This window comes from Phaethon lepturus, unplaced genomic scaffold, assembly GCF_000687285.1.
Source record: "Phaethon lepturus isolate BGI_N335 unplaced genomic scaffold, ASM68728v1 scaffold1722, whole genome shotgun sequence".
Classification (NCBI taxonomy): Eukaryota; Metazoa; Chordata; class Aves; order Phaethontiformes; family Phaethontidae; genus Phaethon; species Phaethon lepturus.
The window spans coordinates 223,229-249,336 of NW_010523906.1; the positions used below are offsets into that span (position 1 = coordinate 223,229).

General features: G+C 38.8%; 1 protein-coding gene across 1 annotated transcript in view; it reads left to right on the plus strand.

The window, feature by feature from the left end:
• LOC104617032 (ankyrin repeat and sterile alpha motif domain-containing protein 1B-like) overlaps window positions 1-21,372 on the plus strand; it is a 232,815-nt gene extending 211,443 nt beyond the window's left edge. Inside the window, exon 16 of the mRNA XM_010282242.1 lies at window positions 21,268-21,372. Coding sequence (XP_010280544.1) covers window positions 21,268-21,372 — 105 coding nt within the window. The remainder of the gene's footprint in view (window positions 1-21,267) is intronic.
• Window positions 21,373-26,108: the final 4,736 nt, after the last annotated feature.

Here is a 26,108-nt window from a genome sequence, read left to right on the forward strand (position 1 = left end):
CCATTCCACATGCTCCAGTTAATGCTTCTGTCATGGTATTCCTCAAGCTGGTCGAAAGCCGGAAGGGCTTATTAATGTACTTCTCAGTATTACATGTGTAAATAACAGTTTGCCCTGTCTTTCTGTCTTGAGGTCTCAGAGCATTCTTCATCGTCCTGTGTTGAGTGCATGCAGATCTGGAGAGGCAGCACTCATTCCCCAGTGGAAAGGGATTTTAGAGGAATCTGCTTCATGTTTATATATCTATACATGTAACGCACACGCACACTTGCGTGTGTATGTGTGTGAGAAAAACACAGGCACTGCAGGCTGGTGACTTATTCTGCACTTGACAAAGGACTTTATGAACATTTTGGCAGTACCGGTTGCTCAACAGATGAGAGAAAAACAGGACAGAGTTTTTGTGTATTTCACTTGAACAACTGATTCGTAAAGAATCCATCTCCAAACAGACTGTTGATTTCATTAAGGCATCCTGGGTATGGTGGATTTGTTGAGAGTCAGAGGGAGCATGTTTTCATCTAAACCTGTCTCAACAGTTGTATCTTGAAGGTATAAACAGGGATGGGTCCTTCTGCCTGTCTGCTAGGTTCTGCTAAGTTAACATTTATGTGAGGGTTTCTTTGGTTGTTCTGGAATATTTGGCCATCTCTATTTAAATTTTGCTCCACACAAGATTGTACATAGAAGGCACACAGGCAGGACTTCAGACTGTACACTTGGTAGACAATCCAGATGCCAGTATATGCGGTGGAATGCCCTTCCGTTCACCTCTGCAGTTCAGGTTAGTGACATCCAGTGCATATGTGCCGCTTTGGAAAGCTCACTCTACAGCAGTCTGAGAGGAAAGAACTCGTCCAATGTACATATCAATGTATTGGGCTCAGTCTTACCCTCAATAAGAACACAGGGCCAAATCCAGACATTGAAAACCATTGCATGTACAGTCACCACTGGAAGTGAAACTGTTTCATGGTACAGATCAGTGAGTATGGCTCCTGAGGACTGGAATTGGTCCCATCTGTTATAACAATATGTTAAATGTTAATGTGAAATGCTGAGCTAAAAGCCCTCCTAGTGCAGAGACTGGCCTTCATCTCAGTGTACAAACACTGATGAACTGCATTCTGAGACTACATACGTGAGGAATTGTCTATTGGCCCTAAATACAAGTTTATGAGAAACTAGTAGCACATATTTAATCTGAAAGTTAGGTTGATAAAGCAGGTGAAAATTCTAATTATATCATTTATAATTAATAATCACATAAAGCATAACATTTAATAATGCCGATACAATGTTCTTGCTATGTGTTTATTTAAGGCCAAAACCTTACAGCTGCTTTTGTTACCAAAAAGGACAATGCTAAATCTTCAAGAATTAGAAATATTTGTGTACAGAATTATGTGTATAACGCTATTATTCATAACTTATTAAAGATAAGGAAAATAGTACAATATATAAAGGTCATTAAAAGTAACAGAAAGTTTAAAGGTTAAGAGAGGTGGAAAGTCTAAGAGTTTTTACTCCTCAGAGTGAAAAACTGAAATCAGTTTATAATGGTATTTGCATCGCAGATAAATAATGGAAAGCTTTGCAGTGAAAGCAATGGTAGACTTAAAACCAGTGGTCTGTATGTAATAGAAAGTTACAGCTTATTCTTAGTTATTTCATGTGGGAATACTTCTTAATAAAATTAAAATCTAAAAAAACCCACAAAATACAATAAAAGGAATTTTAAAAGGAACTCAATATACAGTTTGTATATTACTGTTTTAGAACAATATTGTCCAACAAGAAACAATTAAATGGAATCTGGACCAATGGGTAAATTAATCTCAAGCAAAGACAGACTTCCCTGACTAAGTTAAAGATGTTTGAAGGACACAGCAGTACAGAGGAGCTTTATTACAGATAATTACATTGTGGGATTCTGAAGGAGTTATTAGGTAAAGATTAATGTGTACTAACAGATAACTGGAAATAAGGGTAGGATTCTTGGACATGTTATGCTTTATGAAGGAAGACTGGGTGATGTAACAAAAGCACAGGTAGTTATATGAGCAAGTGTTAATGCAGATTAATAAAATTGAAACAATCTAAAGTAAAGAATAGAGAGAATACATCATGAAAGAATAGCTAAATAACCAAAATACAATAAGGAAAACATTAGGAGACAAAATGACACTTCACTAACTATGTGAGTAGAATACATTCAAAAAAGGTTTTATCAAAATGCTATAGCTAAAAGGAATATTAAGAAAGATATGACCACTGCTAGAAGTCAGGTAAGAGTCATTTTAGTTTTAGCATAAAGAACAAAGTATGAGAATTAGTGAAATACAGTGTTAATGAAGACCACTGAGATATTAGAGCAAAAGGGAAAGAAAAAAAATAGAGACAGAGAGAGATCATACTGCAAGCAGGTAAAAGACTGCTTGGTTAATTAAAATATCTGAATCATCTAGGTTAGGTGATGTTTGATGAAGAGCCTGAAGAAACTGAAGAGGAAATACTAGGTCCTTTAGAAATCATCCTTGAGAACTCCTGGAGAATGAATGAATTATTAGAGGACAAATAAAATACAAATATAGCACCAGTATGTATTTCAGATCACAGAATTCATCCTCAGTATAGATTCCAGACTCCTGACTTTATCAACCTTTCACCATGCAACTAATGCCTTGTTCAAGAAGGAAATGGATGGTGATGTTATCAGCAACAGATAGTTACTGTCATCAGTACCAAGTCTGGTGGGGAGAAAATGTAGAAGTGAGCAGAATGTCACAATGGGACATAATGGGAAGCGAATAAAGCCAAATGAAGTAACTGTGCAGTTGGGAGATTAACTAAATATCTAAGGGAAACCCATAAAGAAACAGATGCATTGTACAACGTATTGTACCTCTTACCACATAGCTGAGAAGCTTTTGTTCCATCAAAAATAATTAAAATTCCAACAAGGGAGACAAGCTTAATTTTGCTAGTAAAATTACAGCTACTTTTCAAAAGCTGTTCTAGAACATAATGTGCCACAATTGCCATGCAAGCAAGCCATTCCTGGTATAGAGTTTTCATGACCACTTCTGAATTTCCTGGGCACCTAAACTTTCTCTCCTTCACTTTAGAGATCTTCCGTTTTCCCACACATTGGTGAAAATGCTTCCTTCTTCCATACCCTATGCCCATGTATTTTTTATGGTGCCAACACCCAAGCATCAGTTTTAACCTTTTTAATGACAAAAGCAATGAAACCTGAGAAGCCTTTATCAACATGTTGTCCATTATGCCTGCCCTTCACAACGTGCTGTCTGTGCTGCCTATTCACACATGTAGTTGCACACACATACACATATTACAGAAAAAAGTAATTCAGTACAGTGAAAAATTCCACACGCTCAGAAATAAAAAACTGGAAAGCTACAGTACCTCTGCAACCTCAGCTCATCCCTCACATTCATATGCCTTATGATACAATCTTCAATCACAGGTTTCTCTACTAATTTTTTCCCTCAAAATGCCTTCCTCCTTCAGTGTACAGAGATTAGAGTATGCTCAAGCACACATTTCAAAGAACTAGCAGTTAAAAACAAAATGTGTTTTTATTTTTCTAATGTTGCATTGCTTAATGATTTTACAACCTGAGCCCAATGGTTGTTTTAAAACAACAATGAGACCCCCAAACTGCCTTCGCTTCTCATTCAGCAGTGATTTACACTTGTCTAGTATTGTTCTTCTGGAACATTAGAATTGTGTTATCACTCTAAAGTACTTATACATCCAAACATGCTTCTCATTTGCATTTTAGAAACTGGGTTATAAAGAGTTAGAAAAGATAAAAGGATAACACTTCAGATGATAACTTTAGATAATTAAAAATGACTTTTCAGAAACTGAGCACTTCAGAGATCATCTCCAAAAACTTTGCCAGAGTGTTCTACATAGGTCTAAGACAGGTCCAGTTCTAAGAAAGTTTGATGTTCTTGACTTTCAATGGGAAGAAGGTTATATTCTTCATCTACTGAAAGTAAGGGAAAGGACCAGTGCAGACAAAGCAAACTTCCTTGTCTTAACTATGATTTTATTCTGCATAAGCATAATTGATTGAATTAACAACAAGCTTTTATTCATCATAAGTACAAGGTCACACAATGAATTTTACACCTGGTCTCTGGTCATCTTAGTCCACTCCTGATTGAAACATTTTCAGGAAAACAAGTAATACAAATGGTACTTTACTCCCCAAATAATTTACTTCTGTAGACTTTAAAACACTACATTAAATATTTCAAACATTTTTTTTCGCTATGAAACGTATTATATTGTGTATCTTTTGCTGTCCCTCATTAAGCTCCGATTACTGTGTATATGGGATAAAGTCTCCATGCAGCAATACACTGTATTTGTTTTAGACTGGCTGGTACTGATTAAACTGATGGTATATACACTTGTTGAACATAACAACCCATGACTTAACTGAAATCTAATGTTTCAGATGTTTATGAGTATTATCTTATGCAGTATCTTATTGAATTGTTGGAAACCATATGATTTAATAGAATTATTGATGGGAACAATAATGGGTACATTTGCAAGATGTACAATACCTGCTCTAGATTTGTGCTGAAAGTCTTTGACTGGATAATATTTCTTCAAAGTTTTTTTGATGCAAAGACCAGATCTAGATGGAAGTTTTGAAATATAAAAGCCAAAGTATTTGCCCAGGTGGCAGATGGGGAGGGATAAGGTTACTGTGGATACAAGTGCTAACAGTCAGTTTAAATATTAAAAACTGGAATACCATGAATAAAAGTATGCTGGATAAACACCTATCAAATGACCTTTCTGATCCAAATCCCAAACAGTATTTTCTCTGACTGTGTAGTTAGCAGCCATGAATTGGTAAAGAGTGGCCCTCTGTGCCCAATCCCTCTTTGCATTTAGGAAAAGGGAGGAAAAAATCTGCATCTTATTCACTGGAACCTTACAGCTTACACTAAAAAACAAATATATGTGCAGCTGGTTACAACACTTAAAATCTCTGAAATGATTGATATCTTCTGTTCTTCAGCAGCCACACTATTTAACTTTTCAGTATGCTTTTCAGTGCTTCCAGCATGCTCTCTCCACACCACTCCCCTTTTAATCACATAGAAACCCCACTTCTTGAAGTTAAGATGGTGTTTATAAAGGAATAAGAGTTCTTAGCTTCTATGCTGCATTAGGATAAAAGATTGCACAATACTGAGTTGCTTGTTAGCCTTGATCCATTTTTAAATATAGTATGAATATTATAGTTCTGTTAGCTTCTCTGAACTCCCTAGGCGTCCCTCTTGTTGCCAGAAAGGAATTATAAATTGACAGTGCAAGTTATTTTATTTCATTTTCCATCTCTCTTGGAATTTGGCAATGTAGCTATTCTGTCCACAAACTTTTTATTTCCTGACATTCTGATTTTTTAAGTACTTGTTTTATTGCCTGTAGAAATAGTAGATCTTCACTTTCTGCCCAGAAAAATAACTTTATGCAGCAAGAATGGAATATTGTGCCAAAGAACCCAGATACAGACAAATCTTTGGTTCCCTGTAATATCAGGCTTTTTGTCAGAAAATTCTTCTGTTCCTGCTTGTATGGTTTGATTTGTCTCTGTCTCTTAACACTGCTATGTATACAATAGCATCTTGCTTCATGTATGTATTTGTTTAAAGTGCATGCTGATTTCCTTCTTCTTGAACAGTAAGAAAGGGAGACTCAGGGGAAAAGAGAATAAAAACACTTGCTAGCACATGCAGAAGAAGCCTAGTCTGTGGAGAATGCATAGGAAAATATATCTAAGGGTCTTTTCTGAGGTCAGCCTTTGATTTGGATTATGAGTTTGGGGAAAATGCTTCTCTATTCCCTTAATTATCTGGCTAGGAAATTACATAATATGCCGGCCCACATATATGAAATCAAGAGAGGATCCTGGGATAGAAATATCTGTATATTAAGAGCTATCTTGTGGCCAATTATCTGCTTGTGTCTGTCCTTTGATAGGCCAGGTTTCTAAGTACCCGCAGTTGGAAACTCTGCTTTGCAAGCACTGGAACAGGCTGCCCGCAAAAGTGCTTGAGCCACCATCCCTGGAGGTATTTAAAAGACGTGTAGATGTGGCGCTTAGGGACATGGTTTAGTGGTGGACTTGGCAGTGCTAAGTTAACAGTTGGACTTGATCTTAAAGGTCTTTTCCCACCCAAATGGTTCTATGATTCTGTGATTCTCAGGAGTGAGCCAGAGTTAACCAGATCACCTGAAGAATCTCACTGAGTACCTTCAGTTACGTTCTGAGTAAGTTCACTGGCAATGATTGGACTCAAGCTATAAATAGCACAGGAAAACAAAATAAAGCAAGTATTTAATACTTATTTGCATTTTTATGCCCCAAACAAAATGAATCAGGAACATTTTCTGTGTATGATCTAGCTATAGGCAATTTATCATTACTTCAATCTTGAAGACATGCATTTTAATGCTTCTATAAGCCAAACTCATGGCAGAAACTGTTTCTTAGCATTCCTTTTGTGTCTCCTGGAGCTACCCAGGTACCATGCTTAATTTCTTTTCGCTTCTGAGATTCTCTGTGTCTGACTGTCTTGCCCAAAATGCTTTTATGTTTCTGATCTCTCTCCCTGCCACATTATCCCTGCAGGCTGGACTCTTCTTGTGCTCCACATCTCCTCCTTTTCTCCATTTCCTCTTTCCTCAGTAGAAATTACTGTGTGTCTCTTTTGTCTCCAAATCAAAGGAAGGAAGGAGGGAGGGAGAGAGGGAGGGAAGAACAGGAAGAAAGGAAGGGGAGTAAAAGAAAACAAAGAGGGGGACAGACGATATCTGCTTCACATCTAAGTTCTTTTACTGAGTTAAAACATATTAGGGAGTCCTGAACAAAAGCAGAAGGACATTTAACTGGATAGTTTTCACAGAGTTGTTCTTGTCACTCTTTGTGAGAGAGCTCTGGCCCAACAGAATGGGTGCTGAGTGAAAGCTAATTTTCTTGACTGGGCTTAAGCTGACTCCTTGCAGAAAGCTGGCTGTGCTTTCCAGCATACTTTGTGGTACCATATTATTCAGATTTTTCCACTTTCCAAGGTGTCTCAGGCTTCTGATTTACCTGGACAGCTAGCTAAAAATTGTCACAAGCTTTTCTGATAAAACTGTTGCACTGAAAACCCCTTGATACACATGTGTGAGAGAAGGAGCAGAATTTGGATTTTCTGAGATGTGAATACTCACAGCTAAAACCAAATTTGACTACAGTTGTCCTTCAAATACATTTGTAGATAGATACTAAGTACTCATTAAAATGGAAGACAACAATCCCTGCATTTAGGCACTAAGAACTTTTTTTTTTTTTTTAAATTCTGGCCCTAATTAGTCCTACTTCAATTCTTTATCTGTATAATGGGTATAAAAATGCCATCTTGCCTTGAAGGAGTCTTATAAAATATATTAATTCCTGTTTTGGAGCTGTCTAATATTATTTCAATGAATGCCTAAAAAAAATATGAAGTGAGTCATTCTTACTGGTGAGGTCTTCAATGGAAAACTATATATAAGACATGGACCCACACAAAGGATGATAAGGGCTAAAAAAAGAAATATCAGCTATCTTATTTTGTAAGTACCATCCATCCCCCTGCACTGAATTAATGGATTATTCATAAACATAATTTTCATGTGCGTATGATGCCGTGTAGAATATGTATCCTGGAGTGAAGGGTGGTAAGCCAGTGTTGAACAGTCTTCATTCTGTTATTTTGTAGCTTTGTGACTTTGCAACATTCCTGCAAGGTGTAGTGGGGATCAGCAGCTCTTATTTTGTCTATTTTATTCATTGCAGTAACTTTGCCTTTTAAGAAGATGCACTGAAATATAGAAATTATATCAAGCAAAGTTAGTCTCCCGCAATCTTGTGTCACTAGATCTGGAGCACGCAGTTTTATTATCTGATTTCTTGGTAGCACTGGTCTGTTTTGGACCTGATATTAGAGGCAGAAGGGATCAGTGAAACTCCCAAGTGTTCTTCAGGACCATTAGGAGCATTTCTTTATTGCAAAGAAAAGTTAAATTAGAAAAATCTTGCCCACAAAGAAATTTGCAAAGCATCAGTAGAAGAACTGCTTGAATTTGGATAGGGGAGGACCCAAAGACTCCCTAAACATTAGTTGTCAAATGCAGTATCCTTGTATAGGAAATGGATTTGTGGAAATGCTCATCACAGTAGCATCAAGAAGGAGGGTACCATACAAGGTGGACTGACTTGCATGAAGTCCTTTCCTATGACTGCGGGAAATGAAGTACAAGTGTCAAATTGCTGGACTCTTGACAGTAGATATCCCAACATGTGTACTTGGAAAATGAGTTGTGTAGCAACATTGCAGAATCCTTCCACACTGTTTTGGGACTGGATCAGTCTGCATACAGGTAATACTACCCTAAGAATATATCAAGCTGTCCTCTCATTAATTTTGAACATGTTAACTCAGATTTTTAAGAAAATGCAGCAGGTCTACGGGAAGAATAATCAGCTCCTCAGATAAATAACAGAACAAGTTTACCTTTATATAGAAGATTCTTGAAACCAAATACTATTTGCTAGGCAGGAAGAATAATTCAAAGGGCTATATCAAGGTGCTAGGACTGTCTGTATGAGAACAATATGTGACTTTAAGCTTCACAGCTAGTATTTTCTTTGGCTGAAGGCAAGTTACATAGTTCAATTTCTGAGAACAGACTTCTTCAAGTGCATGAATTTGTTTCTTATAGTCACTGGTCATAAAAGATTATGCTTGTCATTATATATGCGGGTAATTTATGGTTTGGTATAAAAATATCGTATGGTATGAGTATTTGTAACTTCTAACTATTCAGTTATGGGTAGAAAACACAGAACTATGGTAGTCACACTAATTACTGGTTTTGTGTTGTATCTGAGATAAACAATACAAGAATACCTGCAAAAGAGAAAAAAATGTGTAAATAAAGCAGAAAATGTGAACAGAAAGAAAGGTCACAATATTTGAACTATATCTGAATACAATATGTGGATTGGGAATAAGTTGCACCGGGAGAAAAAACAGATACGAAGGGAGGAAGAGAACAGAAAGTAGACAGTTTACTGTCTGGCTCAAACAGCCAGAAAACTGATTTTGCATTTCTTTGTTTATTTAGTGAATGTGCTTGTTTATTTTTGTACTTCAGAATTATAAATGTTATTGTTCAATGGCAAGACACTTAAAAATTGTGGGAAAACTATTTTGATGCCTGTGGTAATTAATATTTTATATGGGATCCAGTCAATAACTACACAGGATTTTTTATAGGTTCTGGGTGACAGTTTGCTATATTATTGGTGACATAGCTAGACCATGTTACATGAAAGGCTACTGTTTAATATTAAAAACATGTTGTCATGGGTTGACAAAGAAATGTTAAGAAATGCAGTGATCAGTGAATGACTCCAGAGTGCACTTCTTACTTAGCAGTGGCTACCCAGTTGTTTTCCAAAATGGAACTTTTAATTTTTAGATAAAGTTAGCATAAATGGAAAAAAATTCCCTCATTCTTTGGACTTACTGTCCAGTTATACTTCATTCAAGTGTTTTAGGGATCAGTAAAGGACAGGGAGTGAAATATCCCCTTTATGCATAGAAGGGATGCCATCCAGGGGCCTTTACAGGCTTGAGAAGTGGGCCCATGTGAACCTCATGTAGTTCAACAAGGCTAAGTACAAGTTCAGGTACCTGGGTCAGGACAATTCCGAATATCAGTACAGACTGGGGGATGAACTGGCCAAGAGCAGCTTTACAGAGAAAGATTTGGGGGTACTGATGGGTTAAAAATTGCATATGAGCTGGCAACATGGAGTTGCAGCCCAGAAAGTCAAGCCTGGTCAGCAGGTTGAGGGAGGTGATTCTCTCCCTCTATTTTGCTCTGGTGAGCCCCCAGCTGGAGCACTGCATCCAGTTCTGGGGTCCCCAGCACAAACAAGAACCTGGACCTGTTACAGCAGGTCCAGAGGAAGGCCACGAAAAAATCAGAGGGATGGAAGACCTCTCCTATGAGGAAAGGCTGAGAGTTGGGGTTGTTCAGCATAGGAAAGATGGAGAGAGACTTTTTACCAAGGCCTGTAGTGACAAGGGGCAATTCTTTTAAACTGAAAGAGGGTAGATTCAGATTGAACATAAGGACAGTGGTACACTGGAACAGGTTGCCCAGAGAAGTTGTGGATGCCCCATCCATGGAAGTGTTCAAGGTCAGGTTAGATGGCGTTTTGAGCAACATGAAAGATGTCCCTGGCTATGGCAGGGGGGGTGGACTATACAGTCCTTGAGGATCCCTTCTGACCCAAACTATTCTGTGATTCTGATTCTGTGGTTCTAAGTATCCTTTCTTCCATGCACTCTGCAAGTTTGTGCCTGTCATCATAGCATAGATTTGAAGGGACTGCTCTTATTTTGATTCTTGTGGAATATGTCATTCCAAAGTTAATTTCTAAGAAGGCTAGTCCAGGGCTTCTGCCATCTCTGCAACACATAAAAAGAAATAAGCTTTTCAATGCAGGGATGATTTGCTGCAGTCTAGAAAAGGGATGGTAAATCAGCATCTTCCAAATGCCAAAGAGCAGCTGAGCCTTATGTATCCATTGAAATCTATGGTGGATTTGTGTTTAGCAAAATTAGGTCTTCTGCCTGCTATATATCCAGCAGTCAGTCTCTAGTGTAGCTAAATGCCCATATGCTTAACTTTAAATTAGCCTGAAGATGGGAGTGAAAAAAATTATGTAAAACAAATTATTTATATATTTTGCTTTTTTGGGGAGTTTTGGCCACTAGCAGAGACACTGAACCAATGAGTTAGAGGCTTTTGATCTCAGCTAGTATGGTCATACTGATGATTCTTGAGAACTACAGCCTCAATTCAGATTCTCTAGCGTGTTTCTGAGGAGCAGTGTCTGCTTGGTGCTGAACAGAGGCTTCATGGTGCAAACCAGTCATTCTTGAAGTCACTACATATGAAGCAAAAGGCATCCTAATACCATGCTGTATTCCACGCGCAACATGTGGGATGACCATGCAGTGAAACGAGAATTAATCCTCCTTTATGAGAAAAGGGAAATGCATCTCCCAAATCATTGACGGAGAACAATAGCACCGTGTAGTGACATAAAGCACATAGGATCACATCACAGCGATCTGATGGTTGCCGTGGTGACGGGAGTGGGCCCGCAAAGCCAGCCGCCTGGCTGCTGAATTGGAAGGGATAAAAACGCAGCCCACTTCCCATGCGAAATGAATTACAAGAACAAGCAAAGGAAGAAAAGAAAATTGTCAACCCTTAATCAAATGTTCACATATTTTTAGAATGTGTTTGAAGAAAATGGAGGCCACCTTCACTTATGTCTTGACCTCAGGGACCTGGCTACCAATACTTCTGTACATACCACGGAAATAAATCACAGTGGTTTTTATAAGAAAAATCACATGTAACAGAAATCTCATCTGTGTGTAGTGGGAGATGACAATACCTTATTCAATCCTGCTCTTTGTTGTGCCTTCCTTAGCAAACAAAATCTGTAGGAATACATTAAAATGGGTCTTAACATAATGACTGTATTTAGCAGGCAAGCCTGACTGCGTATGTTCCCTGCACCCTTTTAATTTTCACCTAGAGAAAGTTAGTATATACCAATTCCTTATTAGCTTACAAGCTATCTTACCTTTTACCCTTGCTTCACCACTACAGATCAAAAGTAGCATGGTGGAATGTGAAATCATTTAAACATAGCAAATCAGTGATGCATACACAACACCAGTCATTGTCCAGTATTTCTCATTTTTGGGAGCTGCTTCATATTGCCCAGGTGTCCAAGAAGGCCAACAGCATCCTGACCTGTATCAGAAATAGTGTGGCCAGCAGGAGTAGGGAAGTGATTGTGCCCCTGTTCACAGCACCTCAAATACTGTGTTCAGTTTTGGGCCCCTCACTACAAAAAGGACATTGAGTTGCCAGAGTGTGTCCAAAGAAGGGCAATGAAGCTGGTGAGGGATCTGGAGCACAAGTCTTAGGAGGATTAGCTGAGGGAACTGGGGTTGTTTAGCCTGGAGGAAAGGAGGCTGAGGGGAGACCTTATCGCTCTGTACAACTACCTGAAAGGGGGTTGTGGTGAGGTGGGTGTTGGTCTCTTCTCCCAAGTAATTAGCAATAGGATCAGAGGAAGTGGCCTCAAGTTGGGTCATGGCAGGTTTAGACTGGATATGAGGAAAAAATTCTTTATTGAGGGAGTGGTCAAGCATTGGAACAGGAGGTGGTGGAGTCACCATCACTGGAAGTGTGCAAAAAATGTGTAGATGTGGCACTCTGAAACATGGTTTAGTGGGCATGGTGGTGGTGGGTTGAGCGTTGGACTTGGTGATCTTAGAGGTCCTTTCCCACCTTTATGTTTCTATGATTAAACAAAACAGCAAGTTCAGTTGACCTAACAGCCTCCAATTACTAGCAGCTAGGTTGTGAAAATGGTTTTGGCACCTGAAAGTTAGGTAGTGCCTTCATTTTGCAGTGCACAGAGCAGACTTGATTGAAACAGCCAGGTGAGGCCTCCAAGACCATGTTAAAAATTTTGCCTCCCTTTGCAGCCCTGTATTAGACACCATTTGGAGACTGGATTTCCTATGCTAGTCCCTGGATCTTGAAATCCAAGTCATCCGTTTGGATGAGAACAGCTGCCTCACTGTTTTCTTTCAAGTTACAGTATCCACCAGAAGCATGAGTCTGTAGCTCAGAAGTTCGGATACTTGGTTGAAAGAAATAGACAATCCTGGACTTACCACTTCTCTGCTTTTTATATTTGGCAGTCACTGGATGAAAACCAGAAACATTTCTAGCAACAGCACAAGAAGATTGATTTACCACAGCCAGCTGTCACTGATCTAAAGGATAATATTCCTTTCTGGCTTACTCACAAAGCTTCACAGCAATTTAGTTTCGGCAGGATCAGTGAACAATTCCTCCTCAATCCCAAGAATGCCCTTTCCTGTCGGTTGTTGCATAGCTTCTGCTCTTTTTAGGAAATTCGAGTTTTAGAAAAACACATTAATCTGATCTCCCACCTTCTGCATGAATCCTCTAATGGCTGGGCTGTGCTATGAGAAAGGAAGATAAAGCAATTCCTCCTCCTTCCATCACATTTGTAAGAAAGAGCATCTGCCAATTCACGCTGCTCCTGTGTTTCTGCCTTGGGCATGCTCTGAGACTCTCTACCAGATCAAGCTCTGATGGCATCTAAGAGGAGGATCTTCTTTCTAGACTCACTTGAAGGTCTGATGTGGTTTCCAGGCTACTCCATCTGCTCAGAACACAGAGCTTGAACACCAGGCAGCCCAAAGGTAAAGCTGCTGGTGTGAGCGGGATTCAGCTGCAGGCAGGAGATGAACAAGTGCTACCAAGACCTCAGTCACACTTCAGGGTGTAAGTGTGTGAAGGCTTAAGTATTTTCTTTAGCACATGTTTTCCTTGCTGCTATTTCACAGACACTTTCTGTGAATAACCTATTTTTAAGACATGGATCCTGCCCAGAATTATACAGTCAAAGTTTTTGACTGTGTTTTGTACTCTCCGGGCTGATTTGGGTGGTTCACATTTTAAACAACATGATGAGGGTTGGTAAAAATGTGAGGAAGGAAATACTTCTGTGAGACATTCTGGGAGGTGAACAGAGTTTTTACATTTATTACAAAAACAGTAGTGTTAGCTCCAAGGTTAAGCAGAACTCCATGTTATGTGCAGAGCAGGTATTCAGCATTTTTGTTATGTCCAAAAATATCATGTTTGCCCCTTCCTGCACTCCCCAGACTTACACACTTATTGGAGAAAGGAATATTTTTCTGAGAGTTTAGAAGTCTGTTAATTAGCTCATAGTAATATTGATTTTACACTGGGCCCTTTGAGAAATTTAGCATCTAAGCTAACTAGCATTTATCTCAAGTAATCTGAATAATGGTACAATACAGACTCTCTGAAATTTTCATTACTCAAATGAAGTGAAATTATCTTCATGATATACATTCAAGATATTAAGATGTAATTTAGGTAAGTATTAATAATTATTTTACTGAATTGTTATGACTGAATAGACAGACAGAGTTGGGTCAACAGCGTTAGTAATTAAGTGGGCCAAGTGCAACATCAGAGGTAATTTTTTCAATTGCCACTTTATCTGTGCAGCTAATTTGCATGTGACAATTGTGTTGGTTGTAATGAATCAGTGCTACAAGGAAAAGGGGATAAAAATAGCAGAAATTCTTCCTACAGGGATCCTTGTCCCAGCTATCAGTATTGTTTAATTATCACTATACTGTAATTAACCTTTACTGTTGTGTGAAATGTCTGTGAATATATGTTCATTTGAATAGCAATATTTGTAAAGCTTTTGATGGCACTGGTTACTTCAGGTTCACTTCTGGAAGAGCTGAATGTGAACCAGAGAGAGATCTTTAAACACAGGTAGAGTGGGACTAGGGGTCTGTTGGGACTCCTTTTTAAACTGATCCTACTTACATCACCTTCTATCTTTACACAGTTTGTAAGTTAGGACTCTGAATTGCTATCACCTCACTCTTATCTATGACTGGAATGGCCTTTTTTAGTTAACTTTTCAATAGTATTTTATTATTACTTCCTGACAAAATGACAGTAATGTGGAAAACTTTCTTCCAGTTTTCTCTCTGGTTTTGTGGAGTTTTTAATTGCTAAGAAAGTCGTAAGTATAAAGACTGACCATAGAGCAAGGTGAGGATTGAGGATGAGTATCAGTATCAGTAGTTTAAATGCAAAATAATTTTGGAATAATGTTATCAAATTGTTATTTTGCAACATGCTTGGTCCTTTCTTCCTAACATATTTTATAATCAATCTCTTTTCCCCAAGGCAAAATTTCATGCTTCTGCAGAGGGTTCTTCTAACATAGTCTTGTCAGGTTTGTAGGTGAAATAACAATTTCTGCAGTATCTCCAGGAATCTGATAAATTTTTCCGACCTCAAAAGTACAAGTTAAGCATTTCACTCAATAATCATTCTTACAGATCTTGTTTTCATGTTAACAGTGGCAATACTAGTGAGAGGAAACCTTATACCGAAGCTTGCTCAATTCTGGTCATTTGCCAGTTCTTGTTTGGAAATGAAATGTGTGACACATTGCTTGCAATTTTTGCACTAATAAGAAGCAGTTTTCATTATTGAAAACTACATTTGTCTAGTCTTTTCTTGCAAGTCTCTAGGAAATAAACTCTTTTACCTTGTGGAAAAGCTGTGTTGTGATGAAAATTTATAAGCTTTCTGGCATGCGATTTAGACAATGAAAAAAAAAGCCCTGGTTATTCAATGTGTCCTTGACCATTTCATGAGATGTCTTTAATTTGTTCCAAGCCAGAGGACACTTAGATGTCAACTATTTCAAGGGGATGCAGTTTGGAAAGATACTAGGATTTGATGGGCAAGAAGCAAAGCAATATGAAGAGGGGACTGTTTTAAGCGAGCCATTGAGGATGTGCTTCATAACAGTCCTTGTTCCCATTGGTACCAGATGCTGGCTCCCTTCCTTGCCAGTTATTTATCTGGGGTGGAAGAGGTAAGGAACAACAGAGCTCTTTGATGCTGCTGGTCTCAGTTTTCTATCACTGACTTCAGTCTCCAAGCATGTATAATGGAAGAACATTCCCATCTGCCCCCATCCTGCTCCCACCTCTCTTATCTGAGTGGCAGGAATGATAGTACTCTCAGATACCCCAGTACACTACTACCAGTGTACTCAGCACTGGTGAGGCCGCACCTTGAATACTGTGTTCAGTTTTGGGCCCCTCACTACAAAAAGGTTGCTGAGGTGCTTGAACTTGTCCAAAGAAGGGCAACGAAGCTGGTGAGGGGTCTGGAGCACAAGTCTTATGAGGAGCGGCTGAGGGAACTGGGCTTGTTCCGTCTGGAGAAGAGTAAGCTGAGGGGAGACCTTATCGCTCTCTACAACTACCTGAAAGGGGGTTGTGGCAACATGGGTGTTGGTCTCTTCTCCCAACTAACTAGTGATAGGACGAGAGGAAATGGCCTCAAGTTGCGCCAGGGGAAGTTTAGGTGGGGTATTAGGAAAAATTTCTTCACCGAGAGGATGGTCAAGCATTGGAACAGGCTGCCCAGGGAGGGGGTGAAGTCACCATCTCTGGAAGTATTCAAAAAACGTGTGGATGTGATGCTTCAGGACATGGTTTAGGGGACATGGTGGCGTTGGTTTAATGGTTGGACTTGATGATCTTGAAGGTCCTTTCCAACCTTAGTGATTCTGTGATTCTGTGATTAATTGCACCACCTCTTTTTTCCTTTCTGTGCTAAGTTGTATTTCCAGCAACCCTGAAAATACAAGCATGAGGCCTGATGCCCAAACTCCATTCACATCCCCCCAGCTGTGCTCCTGCAGTGTCAGGTCTCAGTCAGCCAGAGTAAGATTTGGTGCAAATACAAAGTGTTGATGGTGCAGCAGATCACTACATGGGTGTAGCACTTGGCACTTGGCACTTGGCATCTCCACTTGAACTTGATCTCAATAGTGGCTGCTCAGCAAATGAATTCAACTCAGCCTGGTGGGTAGCAGCTCTTACACAGCTTTAGGCACCAGATTCACTGCCTTTCCTCCTCGACCTGACATAGCTGAGCATAGAAAAAGCTGTATGTTATGGTTTAACACTAGACAGCAACTAAGCACCACACAGCCACTCGCTCACTTCCTCCAACAGTGTGATGGAGGAGAGAATCAGAAAGGTAAAAGGGAGAAAACTCATGGTTTGAGATAAAGACAGTTTAATAGGCAAAGCAAAAGCCGCACACACAAGCAAAGCAAAACAAGGAATTCATTCACCACTCCCCATGGGCAGGCGGGTGTTCAGCCATCTCCAGGAAAGCAGGGCTCCATCACATGTAACAGTTACTTAGGAAGACAAACACCGTAACTCCAAATGTCCCTCCCTTCCTTCTTCTTCACCCGGCTTTATATGCTAAACATGACATCATATAATATGGAATATCCCTTTGGCCAATTTGGGTCAGCTGTCTTGGCTGTGTCCCCTCCCAGCTTCCCGTGCATCCCCCACCTTATACAATCATAGAACAGCTTGGGTTGGATGGGACCTTTTAAGGCCATCTAGTCCCACCCCCCTGCAAGGAGCAGGGACATCTTCAGCTAGATCAGGTTGCTCAGAGCCCCGTCCAACCTGGCCTTGAATGTTTCCAGGGGTGGGACCCCTCTACCACCTCTCTGGGCAACCAGTGCCAGTGTTTGAGAGTAATTTTTTTTTCTATACATCTGACATGTTCCAGATTAAATTGTATTCTAAAGATTCCATATATGTATATCTGTAGTTACATACATTGGGAATCTGGCATAAAGGTCTAATGCAGCATTTTTGCAAAAGGCTGTATTAACTTCAGGTGGAGAGTGCCAGAGGTGTTTTTGTGTGGAAAAACCCAAATAAATGCCAGTAAAATCTTTATCTCATAGTGTACCATTATGTATTTTGTTCTGAACTTATTTATAGGAACTATCTCAGATCTTGGCAAAATTTCTGGGTTTTTTAAATTGTGTTGTTTTTCATATGCCTCCAGTCTCCCACATGCAGAGTCATTTTCCCTTCCTTCTTAAGCCCAACTGTTCTGTGAAACTACTGCCTTCTTACTCAGGAGACTGGCTTCCTGTGTGTGCTTGCAAGGGAAAAGATGATATTCCTGGGAGTTGTGCAGAACCACAAATCCCGGGGAGGGGGCAGCTACACTCTCTCCTAACTGGAACTTCAGAACCAGAATCTTTCTAATTCATAAGTAAGCCTGTTATGCATTAACAAGACAGGAACTTCAACAGTGTAAGCTGAAGTGAATGAGATCTGAATCTGTCCTAGTATAAGCAATTTTGATGTATTCTTATTGCTTTAATTCCAAGAAGTAAGTTTTCCTTCCAACTAAGTTTTCATATAGACTTAAGAAACTACAGTATCACAAAGCCTCTTATGTTTTTATAACATAATAAAAGAATAAAAACCTCACTAGAGATTGCTGTCCCATATTTCCTGTTGTAAGAATCTGTTCTGTGTATAAGCTTATCAACATTAAATCTTTGGACTCAAATTCTCTAGGTGTCTACTAGAATAATTTCTTTTTCATGATGTTTCAGCTAACATAGCTAAGCTATTTTTAAGGCTGAAATAATGTGAAAAGACATTCTTGCATTAATATTCATTTTAATTACATTTACCATGTCATCTCTGTAAAGTTAGTTGAGATTAAATTTGTCCCAGCTGATAATAAATGTGTGCTTGGCAGCTAAGAGCAAAGAGAGAATTTCTCCTCTTGTCTCTGATCTGCTGCAGAAGGAAGTGAGGTTTTCCTCACTCTATACGTAGGAGCCTATGGAAGGAGACTGGAGGAGCGCAAGAAGAGGAATTAGGAAAAAAAAGAATCAGGGACTGGGATTAAGGGGAGAATAGGATCGGACACCCAGATAGGAATAAGGAGGCTGTTTCTTTCTCTTCACAGGCATGTCTGCAAAGCAGACAGCAGCTTTCTATTACTATCAGTTTACTCCTCTATGTAATACTGAGATATCTAAAGTTTCCTGATTTGCTCTTGTGGAAAGATGAAGAGCTGGTTTAGCACCATGGCAGGAGACAATGAAGTCTGTTTCAGAGGAGGGATGAGTGTATGCTACCGTTGACACTGATGGTAGCACATAGGACAAGCTCCAAAACCTGAGCACACTGAAAGATCAGGTTCTTGCCTTCTCAGACAGGGGACAAGGAGGCAACATAATTCCAGGCTTTCCTGAGTTTTAAGTATTTGATTCTGTAACCTTGACATACTTTAAAAAATATATAATACCAACTGCAAAGAAACAAAATATATGAACTAACATACAAGGAAAAAGCAATAGTAAAGAATTAATAAAATAATGCTGTCTCTGCTATGCCACAACTTTGTGCAAATGGATTTTTCCTGTGCCTAAGTGTTAGTTGAACTGGGTTTTAAACATTGCAATATTTGAAGCTGGATGCCAAGGTTACTGACACCAGTAAACAGTGTGTAGTAGCTCAGTGATGAGTATACTGTGATTATGTGTAAACATCATGCAGTGATGAAAGCTGAAATCTGAAAAACAGTAAAATGAAGTGAAAGCAATAAAAAAAAGCTGTAAACAAAATAGCTGCATTTATTAAAATGAACAAAAATGTATAGCTTTTGTTTCGGACTAGATCCTCAACTGCCTCAGTTTGCTTAAATCCACTTACACTAGCTATTTGCAACAGTTGGAGAATCCAGCCCAAAATGCAGGGCTTTTTTCCCCAGTTCTTCCTCTAAGTTTACAGCCTCCTCGAGGTTATTTACAGGAGAAAGAAAGAAAGGGGAAATTATGTTTTGTATGTGTTTACCAGGGAGATGAAGGGGGTATTTACCCCACCTCATCACTATCACTGTTTGCACAGCCTGTGCCACATTCACTCTTACACCACGTGATCTACTTAAACTGGCATGATTGCACAGCTTCTCCCTAGAGCAGGTCACTGCCTGCCCCTCTTCTGAATGATGCATAGAAATTCTTTCAGGATATGATTTGCAGACTTGTAGTCTTAAATCATACCACTTACTGTGAAATATAATTTTAAATGTAATAGTTTTGCAAAGTGTTCATGATTGCCTTAAAAAGACCTCCCCTAGATTTTGCAGGATGCTTCGCAGAGTAGCACTTGAGAGTCCTCAAGTGTACATCTGTAAACTAATCAGTCCATCTGAAAAGAGTGAAGATTTAGCAGCTGAACAGGGTGAAGTATTGCATATTCCAGTGTGCTTTTTTAAAGAAAGCTGTTGCTGTGGGACAGGAGATTTGATATTCAGAAAGAATTCATATCCATTATTAAGCCCTGATTCAGCAAAGTATTTAAGCATGTTCTGTTATGCTCCTATTAGCTTTTCATTTTGCTGCTAAGAGCTCTACTGAGTCAGAAGCAGCAAGCGAAATGGAAAGGTGGAGATGAAGTTTTTCATGGATTTGCTCACATAAAGCCTATTTCATGATGATGTTAAACAAGTGCAAATAATAAGAATTCTTGCTTCTAGCAAATTAGTGTCATGAGACTCCAACAGGGCTAAGAGTTCAGACAGATCACCTGTTTTTTGCAGGTTTTGTTCACAACTGTAATAGTTAGAAACTTTTTAAAAATAAATAAAAAAATCCCAAAACAAAACCAACTGAGTTTTTGTCTGAAGTGAGGTAGTCTAAAAAAGCAGTACAAGATTGCCAGCCTACTTTGAACCATCTTCTTTGATCCCTGGCTGCAGTTGCCTTTCTGAGCTACTGTTGTGCCTCCTGTGATTCCCAGTAGTCACTGCCAGCTAACCAAGTACCTTAACCTTCAACTGCTGAACTTACTGTCTAAGTGGTGTCAGACTCCTTGAACTTAGGAGTTGTATTATCCTGTTTGTGGAGATATAGGTCCTCTCCTACTGGTAGCAACTCCTAAGAATAGAAGCCTGAATTGTGGAGTCTTATTTTATAGACTTTTGTGTGCACTTATTTTGGGCATTGTTTGAGCAGATGGTCTTTTTCAGCTGTTTGCATCTGACCTGACCACAAGCAGGGAGATGAGAGCAGTGATGGGTCAAGTTAGGACTGCACTGGTATAGTTAAATTCAGGGGGGTGGGGACTGTATGGGGTTTGTTGATACCACTTGAAACCTCTTCAGTTTCTTCACCATTTTACTAACGAGGAACTAAATAATTTTATCCTCATCCACTCTGCTCATCTTATTCTATGCTAAGTCTGCAGCAAAATGAACCTTATATAGTTGGGTGAGGTAGAAGGGGAATAAAAAAATGAAGTTTTTGAGCATTTCTCTAGTCATGTCCTTGGTTTCAATCAAAAGAAAGAAGGTTCACACCTGGTATTTGGCTTGAGTGAAAGCTACAATTTCTCCACTGGCAATGCTGCCAGCAGTATAGTAATTGTCCACGAGTTCAAGCACCTTCCACCATATATTGTCATCGTAAAAATGAATGCAATCATCAGCAATTTACGATTCTTGTCAGATACTGTAAGTCAAGAAAAATGTTGTCTTTTAAATGCAGCAGAAGGGCTTGTTTCAGGCTATTGAAGGCATCTGCTATTTTTTCATTTTTATTCTACCTTTTTTCCCCTCTTTTAGGGAAGCAATGTAATGGAGGACCAGGATCTCTTGGAAATAGGAATCCTTAACTCTGGACACAGACAGAGAATACTCCAAGCAATCCAGCTTCTCCCAAAGGTATAGTTTCTGTTATTATGCAAGTGAGGGAACTCACACTTATAGCTTTCAAGTTATTTGAAACACTTTTTTGAATGGAGATAAACATAATTCTCTACTGTTTTTGTAGACATGTTTTTTGCATATGCAAATGTGGCATAACATAATGTCATTGCATTGGACTCACTTTGTATAGATGTAACTGACAAACAAAGCAAAGGAGAGTAAAATCTATATTTTGAAGTGATGACTGTTTAGAATTTATTTTAATTATTTTTGGCTTTTCAATCTGTTTATAGACTGTCATTACATATGTGTAAATAAGGCTGCCAATGAAACTCAGATGTTGTCTTTACACAGAAGCTGGCCCGGAAAGACTTTGCTCCTTATATAAGTATTCTTAAAAGCCTTGGATAAAACATTGTTTTCCTAATACCTGCCTTTGATGTAAGATGTGGAGACTTCCTGCAGGCTTCATATTTGATTTGCTGCTGTGTACATGAATTTTGCTTCTCAGCTGTGGGCAGAATAACTTGCAGTCATTTTTCCAATCATTTTTGGTGCTAGCTGACTTAAACTATAGATTTTTTAATTGGTGATAGAAAGGAATTGTTTTTATATTTTGCATACCAGAATGTATCAGTGGAGGCTTCTACTAGCATTCCAAACAAAAGAAATAGTGGGCCTAGCATGAAAACTTACTATTTGATTTTGGAAATCTGTATAAGGAGAATTAATGAGGGGAAGTAGACACCAGTAGGGCTCAGAAAGCTGCCACATGTGATGCAGATATGTAGTACAAGATACTAGGGCAGGAATAAAACCTGGTGTAAGGTGCATGGAGTGTTCTGGGAGTAACATGTGTAGAATAATTGAGGTAAATAGAGATTAGTCTGCTTGCAGTTTGATAATGCTGGAGAATGAAAAGAGTTATTGAAGGACTTCTCAGTCTAGAGCATGAGGCTGAATGTCAGTGCATGAGGCTGAATGTCAATTCCATCAATGCTGGAAGAGACTTTGATGCATCATGACTTACTGGATGGAACACTTATAAAAGAGAACAAGGGTTTCTTTTATATGGGAAAACTTAGAAGTTTTGAACAATTTCTGTATCTGGATATATTAGTCAATACCTATATATACTACGAGTCTGTGCACTGAAACACCAAAGATTATTAAAGACAATAATATTCCACATACCATATTAGACAAGTGAGATAAATGGTACAAGTAGTAGGTTATATAAAAGTAGCATGTGATGAATTACAATAAATATTTAAAGTTTAACTATGAATTTATTAATTTTTCAGCAATGCTATGATTCAAACAAAATTTTGTAATCTTAATCCCCACTCTTAGCTGATGAAGTATTTCTTCTGTTTTTCATACTTCTGAGAGAACATTTTTCTTGTTCTCTTGTTTAAATTTTAGAAAATTAATGAATGGATTGTTAATATATCATAATTCTAGTGCTGTCTGCACTCAGTAACAGGTTTTTATTAAAACACTGTTAATAATGTCTGCTTTTGAAGAGTATACCAATGCTGAGACCAGATTCTGTCATAAAACTCCTACTGAGGTCTTTTAAAAACATGCTTAATGTAGAAAGGAGGACAGAATCAAGATATAGAGATACTCTTGAAACCAGTTGAGAACAAGATGGTTATGCAGTTACTTGGAATAATCAACATCATCTAAACCAGAGATAAGTAACACAGAATGGCTTGAAGCATGGGCTGAATAATGGTGATGTAGTCTTTAGCACCTTCCCTGCTGAGCTGGAAAAAACAGTCCTGAAGGACCATGTTTTTAACGTGTCTGATGCAAGAATGTTACACCAAAACAAAAGGCAGTCGAAAGCTGAAGCTGTGCATTACAGGTCTTCACTTAAATGACTCAGCAACACAGGAGAGCTTACACAGTAAAAATACAAAATTTCCTATTCAAAACTAAGTTCCCTTGAAGGAACAGTTGATGGAATAGTTATGGGGCCCAAAAATTTGGATCATGGCAAGTTTTATCTAATGTAATCCACTGTTGCTCTATTCACAACAGTTTGCTGAAGATCTAAAAAAATTCCACATCCTGCAAGGAACCATGAAACATTTCTGTATATCTGTTTGTTGATGAGTTTAGTTCTGTCGTCATGCATTCAAAGTAGTGCATACCATCTAAATATTTTAAGATCTCAAACCATAATTGGATTCTCACTAATTTGAATCTCATTAGATCAAAATTCTTTTAGTTTGTTTGTTTTGTACCTCTTTTCTGTTCCTCATTTAATTTAAAACTTGATGAGTCGTTGTGTTTTAGTACCTTAATAACATTGCTGATGATGTTATTTTTAGTTTTACTATTAATGTTTCCTGTCTTGTGATACTTTTTAACTCAGATTTTGAGGTGGAAGTTAAGTGCTTTAAAAAGCACTATGGAACAACACTTTCTTAGAGACATATACTCAGGCAGTATTGAATAAGTTTAGAGGGTAAAAATCAATCAGCAAATCTATTGTCAAGATTACAGGTCTTTTTTAAAGCTCTTTTTGTTATTCTCATCAATATTCATCTCTGCAGCCTGAAAATGCAACAGGCATTTAGTGGCTGAAAAGAAAGACTGTCTTTTTTTACTCATAATTGCTGGCTTCCTAAAGAGTGATGAATTTCTGTAATTCAAACACCAGTAGTCTGTTTAGGAACCACTTTCTAGAGCTTGAAGTAGTTTTTAATAGGAAAAAACCACACATATCTGTCCAAATATAGATGAATTAATCATTGTAGTTTCTTATGCAGTATTTAACCAGCATAAAAAGTTATGTTTACCTATACTTCTCAAAATATTTTCCCTGATGATTCTGTATTTGAGGAGAACATTTCATAAGAGGGTAAACTGGTATGTTTGTAAGAGATAGGCAGAGTTGAAATCTTTCAATTAGATTTCTGCTTTTCAAAATACCCATTATTTTTGTTGGATTAGAGCTGGTAGCCCAAATTCTCATCTTGCACTAATGTAAGTTAAGTTATTCAAGTTTCACATTAATATTAACTAGAGCACTTTATGGCTTATTATTATTAGATAAGGTTAAGACATTCCAGGAGAAATACCATTTGTAAAGTTAATTCTTGAGATGGAAATATTTTATACATGCCATCAGTCTTAGAGCAAATTTCATAGCAGATTTTGATATTGCATTGAAGATTTTTTTCTGTGAAAAGAATGATGTCAATAAATACTTGTAGAAAATTTTTATACATTTTATTGAAAAGTAGTTCAGATATGTTGAGACTTAGAGACAATGTCTAAAAAGACACTGACATTGCAAGTACAAGGACTTGAGAAAAAAATTAATACTGAGGAAAGAATTGTGTGTAGGATATGCTTAATTGACTAAGAAAATAATAGCAGTCATGACGTAACATTTTAGCCACGCTTAAGTGACATAGGAAACCTAAGAAGCATTGTGAAGTCATTTCAGCATCCAAAACCCACGGGCAAGTGACTTCTCAAGGGGTTCCTCAAAAGCTAAAATGTTTTTGAAAATAAAAATTATCCCAGTTATCTGAGATCTTAGGTAAGAGAAAGGACTATTTTTGTGTGGGATGCTCAGTGTATGGCTTCTTCTCCCGGCACGTAATGGGAACACATTCTCTCATTTGACAGATGGAAGAAAGATGTTAGCTGAAAGCAGCTTTCTCCTGGCTTCAGAGCTATTCTTAAAGTGTGCAGCTTGTTCCTTCCTGCATAGAGATGTCTCAGCACAACGCAAGTTTGGGAATCTTGTAGCAGTGGTGTGCGGGCAGCCAGCCTCTTTCCTGGGTGCTTTGCAGAACCAGACAAGAATAGGATATGAGAAGGCCATGAGCACTTGCTTTCTGTCAGTGGTTATATGAACAGTAAAGCTGTGCCTCCAGAAAGTGCTGGATCTATTACTCATATGTAACACTCTTGTGCAAGCACAGTAAGTCTGGCATTTAGGAAAACAGAACTACTGTGCATGTGAACATTAACTATGCTGTGTATGTAACAGAGAAAGACTACATCATTTGTTTGCTATTGCTATACTGCTTTTGGCTTAGACATCCCCGAGCTTATCAAGCTGATTTGAATCCCAGTGTTTAATCCTCTCCCATTCAGCACAGCTAATAGGTAGATCATAGAATCATAGAATAGCTTGGGTTGGAAGGGACCTCTAAAGGTCATCTAGTCCAGCCCCGCTGCAGTGAGCAGGGACAACTTCAACTAGATCAGGTTGCTCAGATACCCGTCCAACCTGACCTTGAATGTGTCCAGGGATGGGGCACTGTCTCACAGTCCCTTCCGTGAGCCACAGTCTCTCCAGGGGTATATCTGCTGCGGCATAGACTGATCCACAGTTGCAGTCACTTCGAGGTGCACCTGCTCCAAAACGGCCGTCTCCACAGGCCACACTACCTCCAGAAATAAATCTGCTCCAACGTGGCCTTACCCATAGTTCCAGTTCCTCCAGCAATATATCTGCACTGTTAAGGGCTTCTCCATGGCCACACACTTTGAGGTGCTCCAGCATGACCTCATGCACAACCAATAATGCTTCAAGGTGCACCTGCTGCAACATAGACTTATCCACAGCCACAGACGCTTCGAGATGTACCTTCTTCAGCGTGGACTTATCCGTGTGCCACAATCCCATCAGAGTTATACCTGCTGTGGCACAGACACAACCATGGCCACAGATGCTTGTGGGGGGCCCCTTGCCCCTGCTCCTGGCACGGGCTTATGCACAGCCA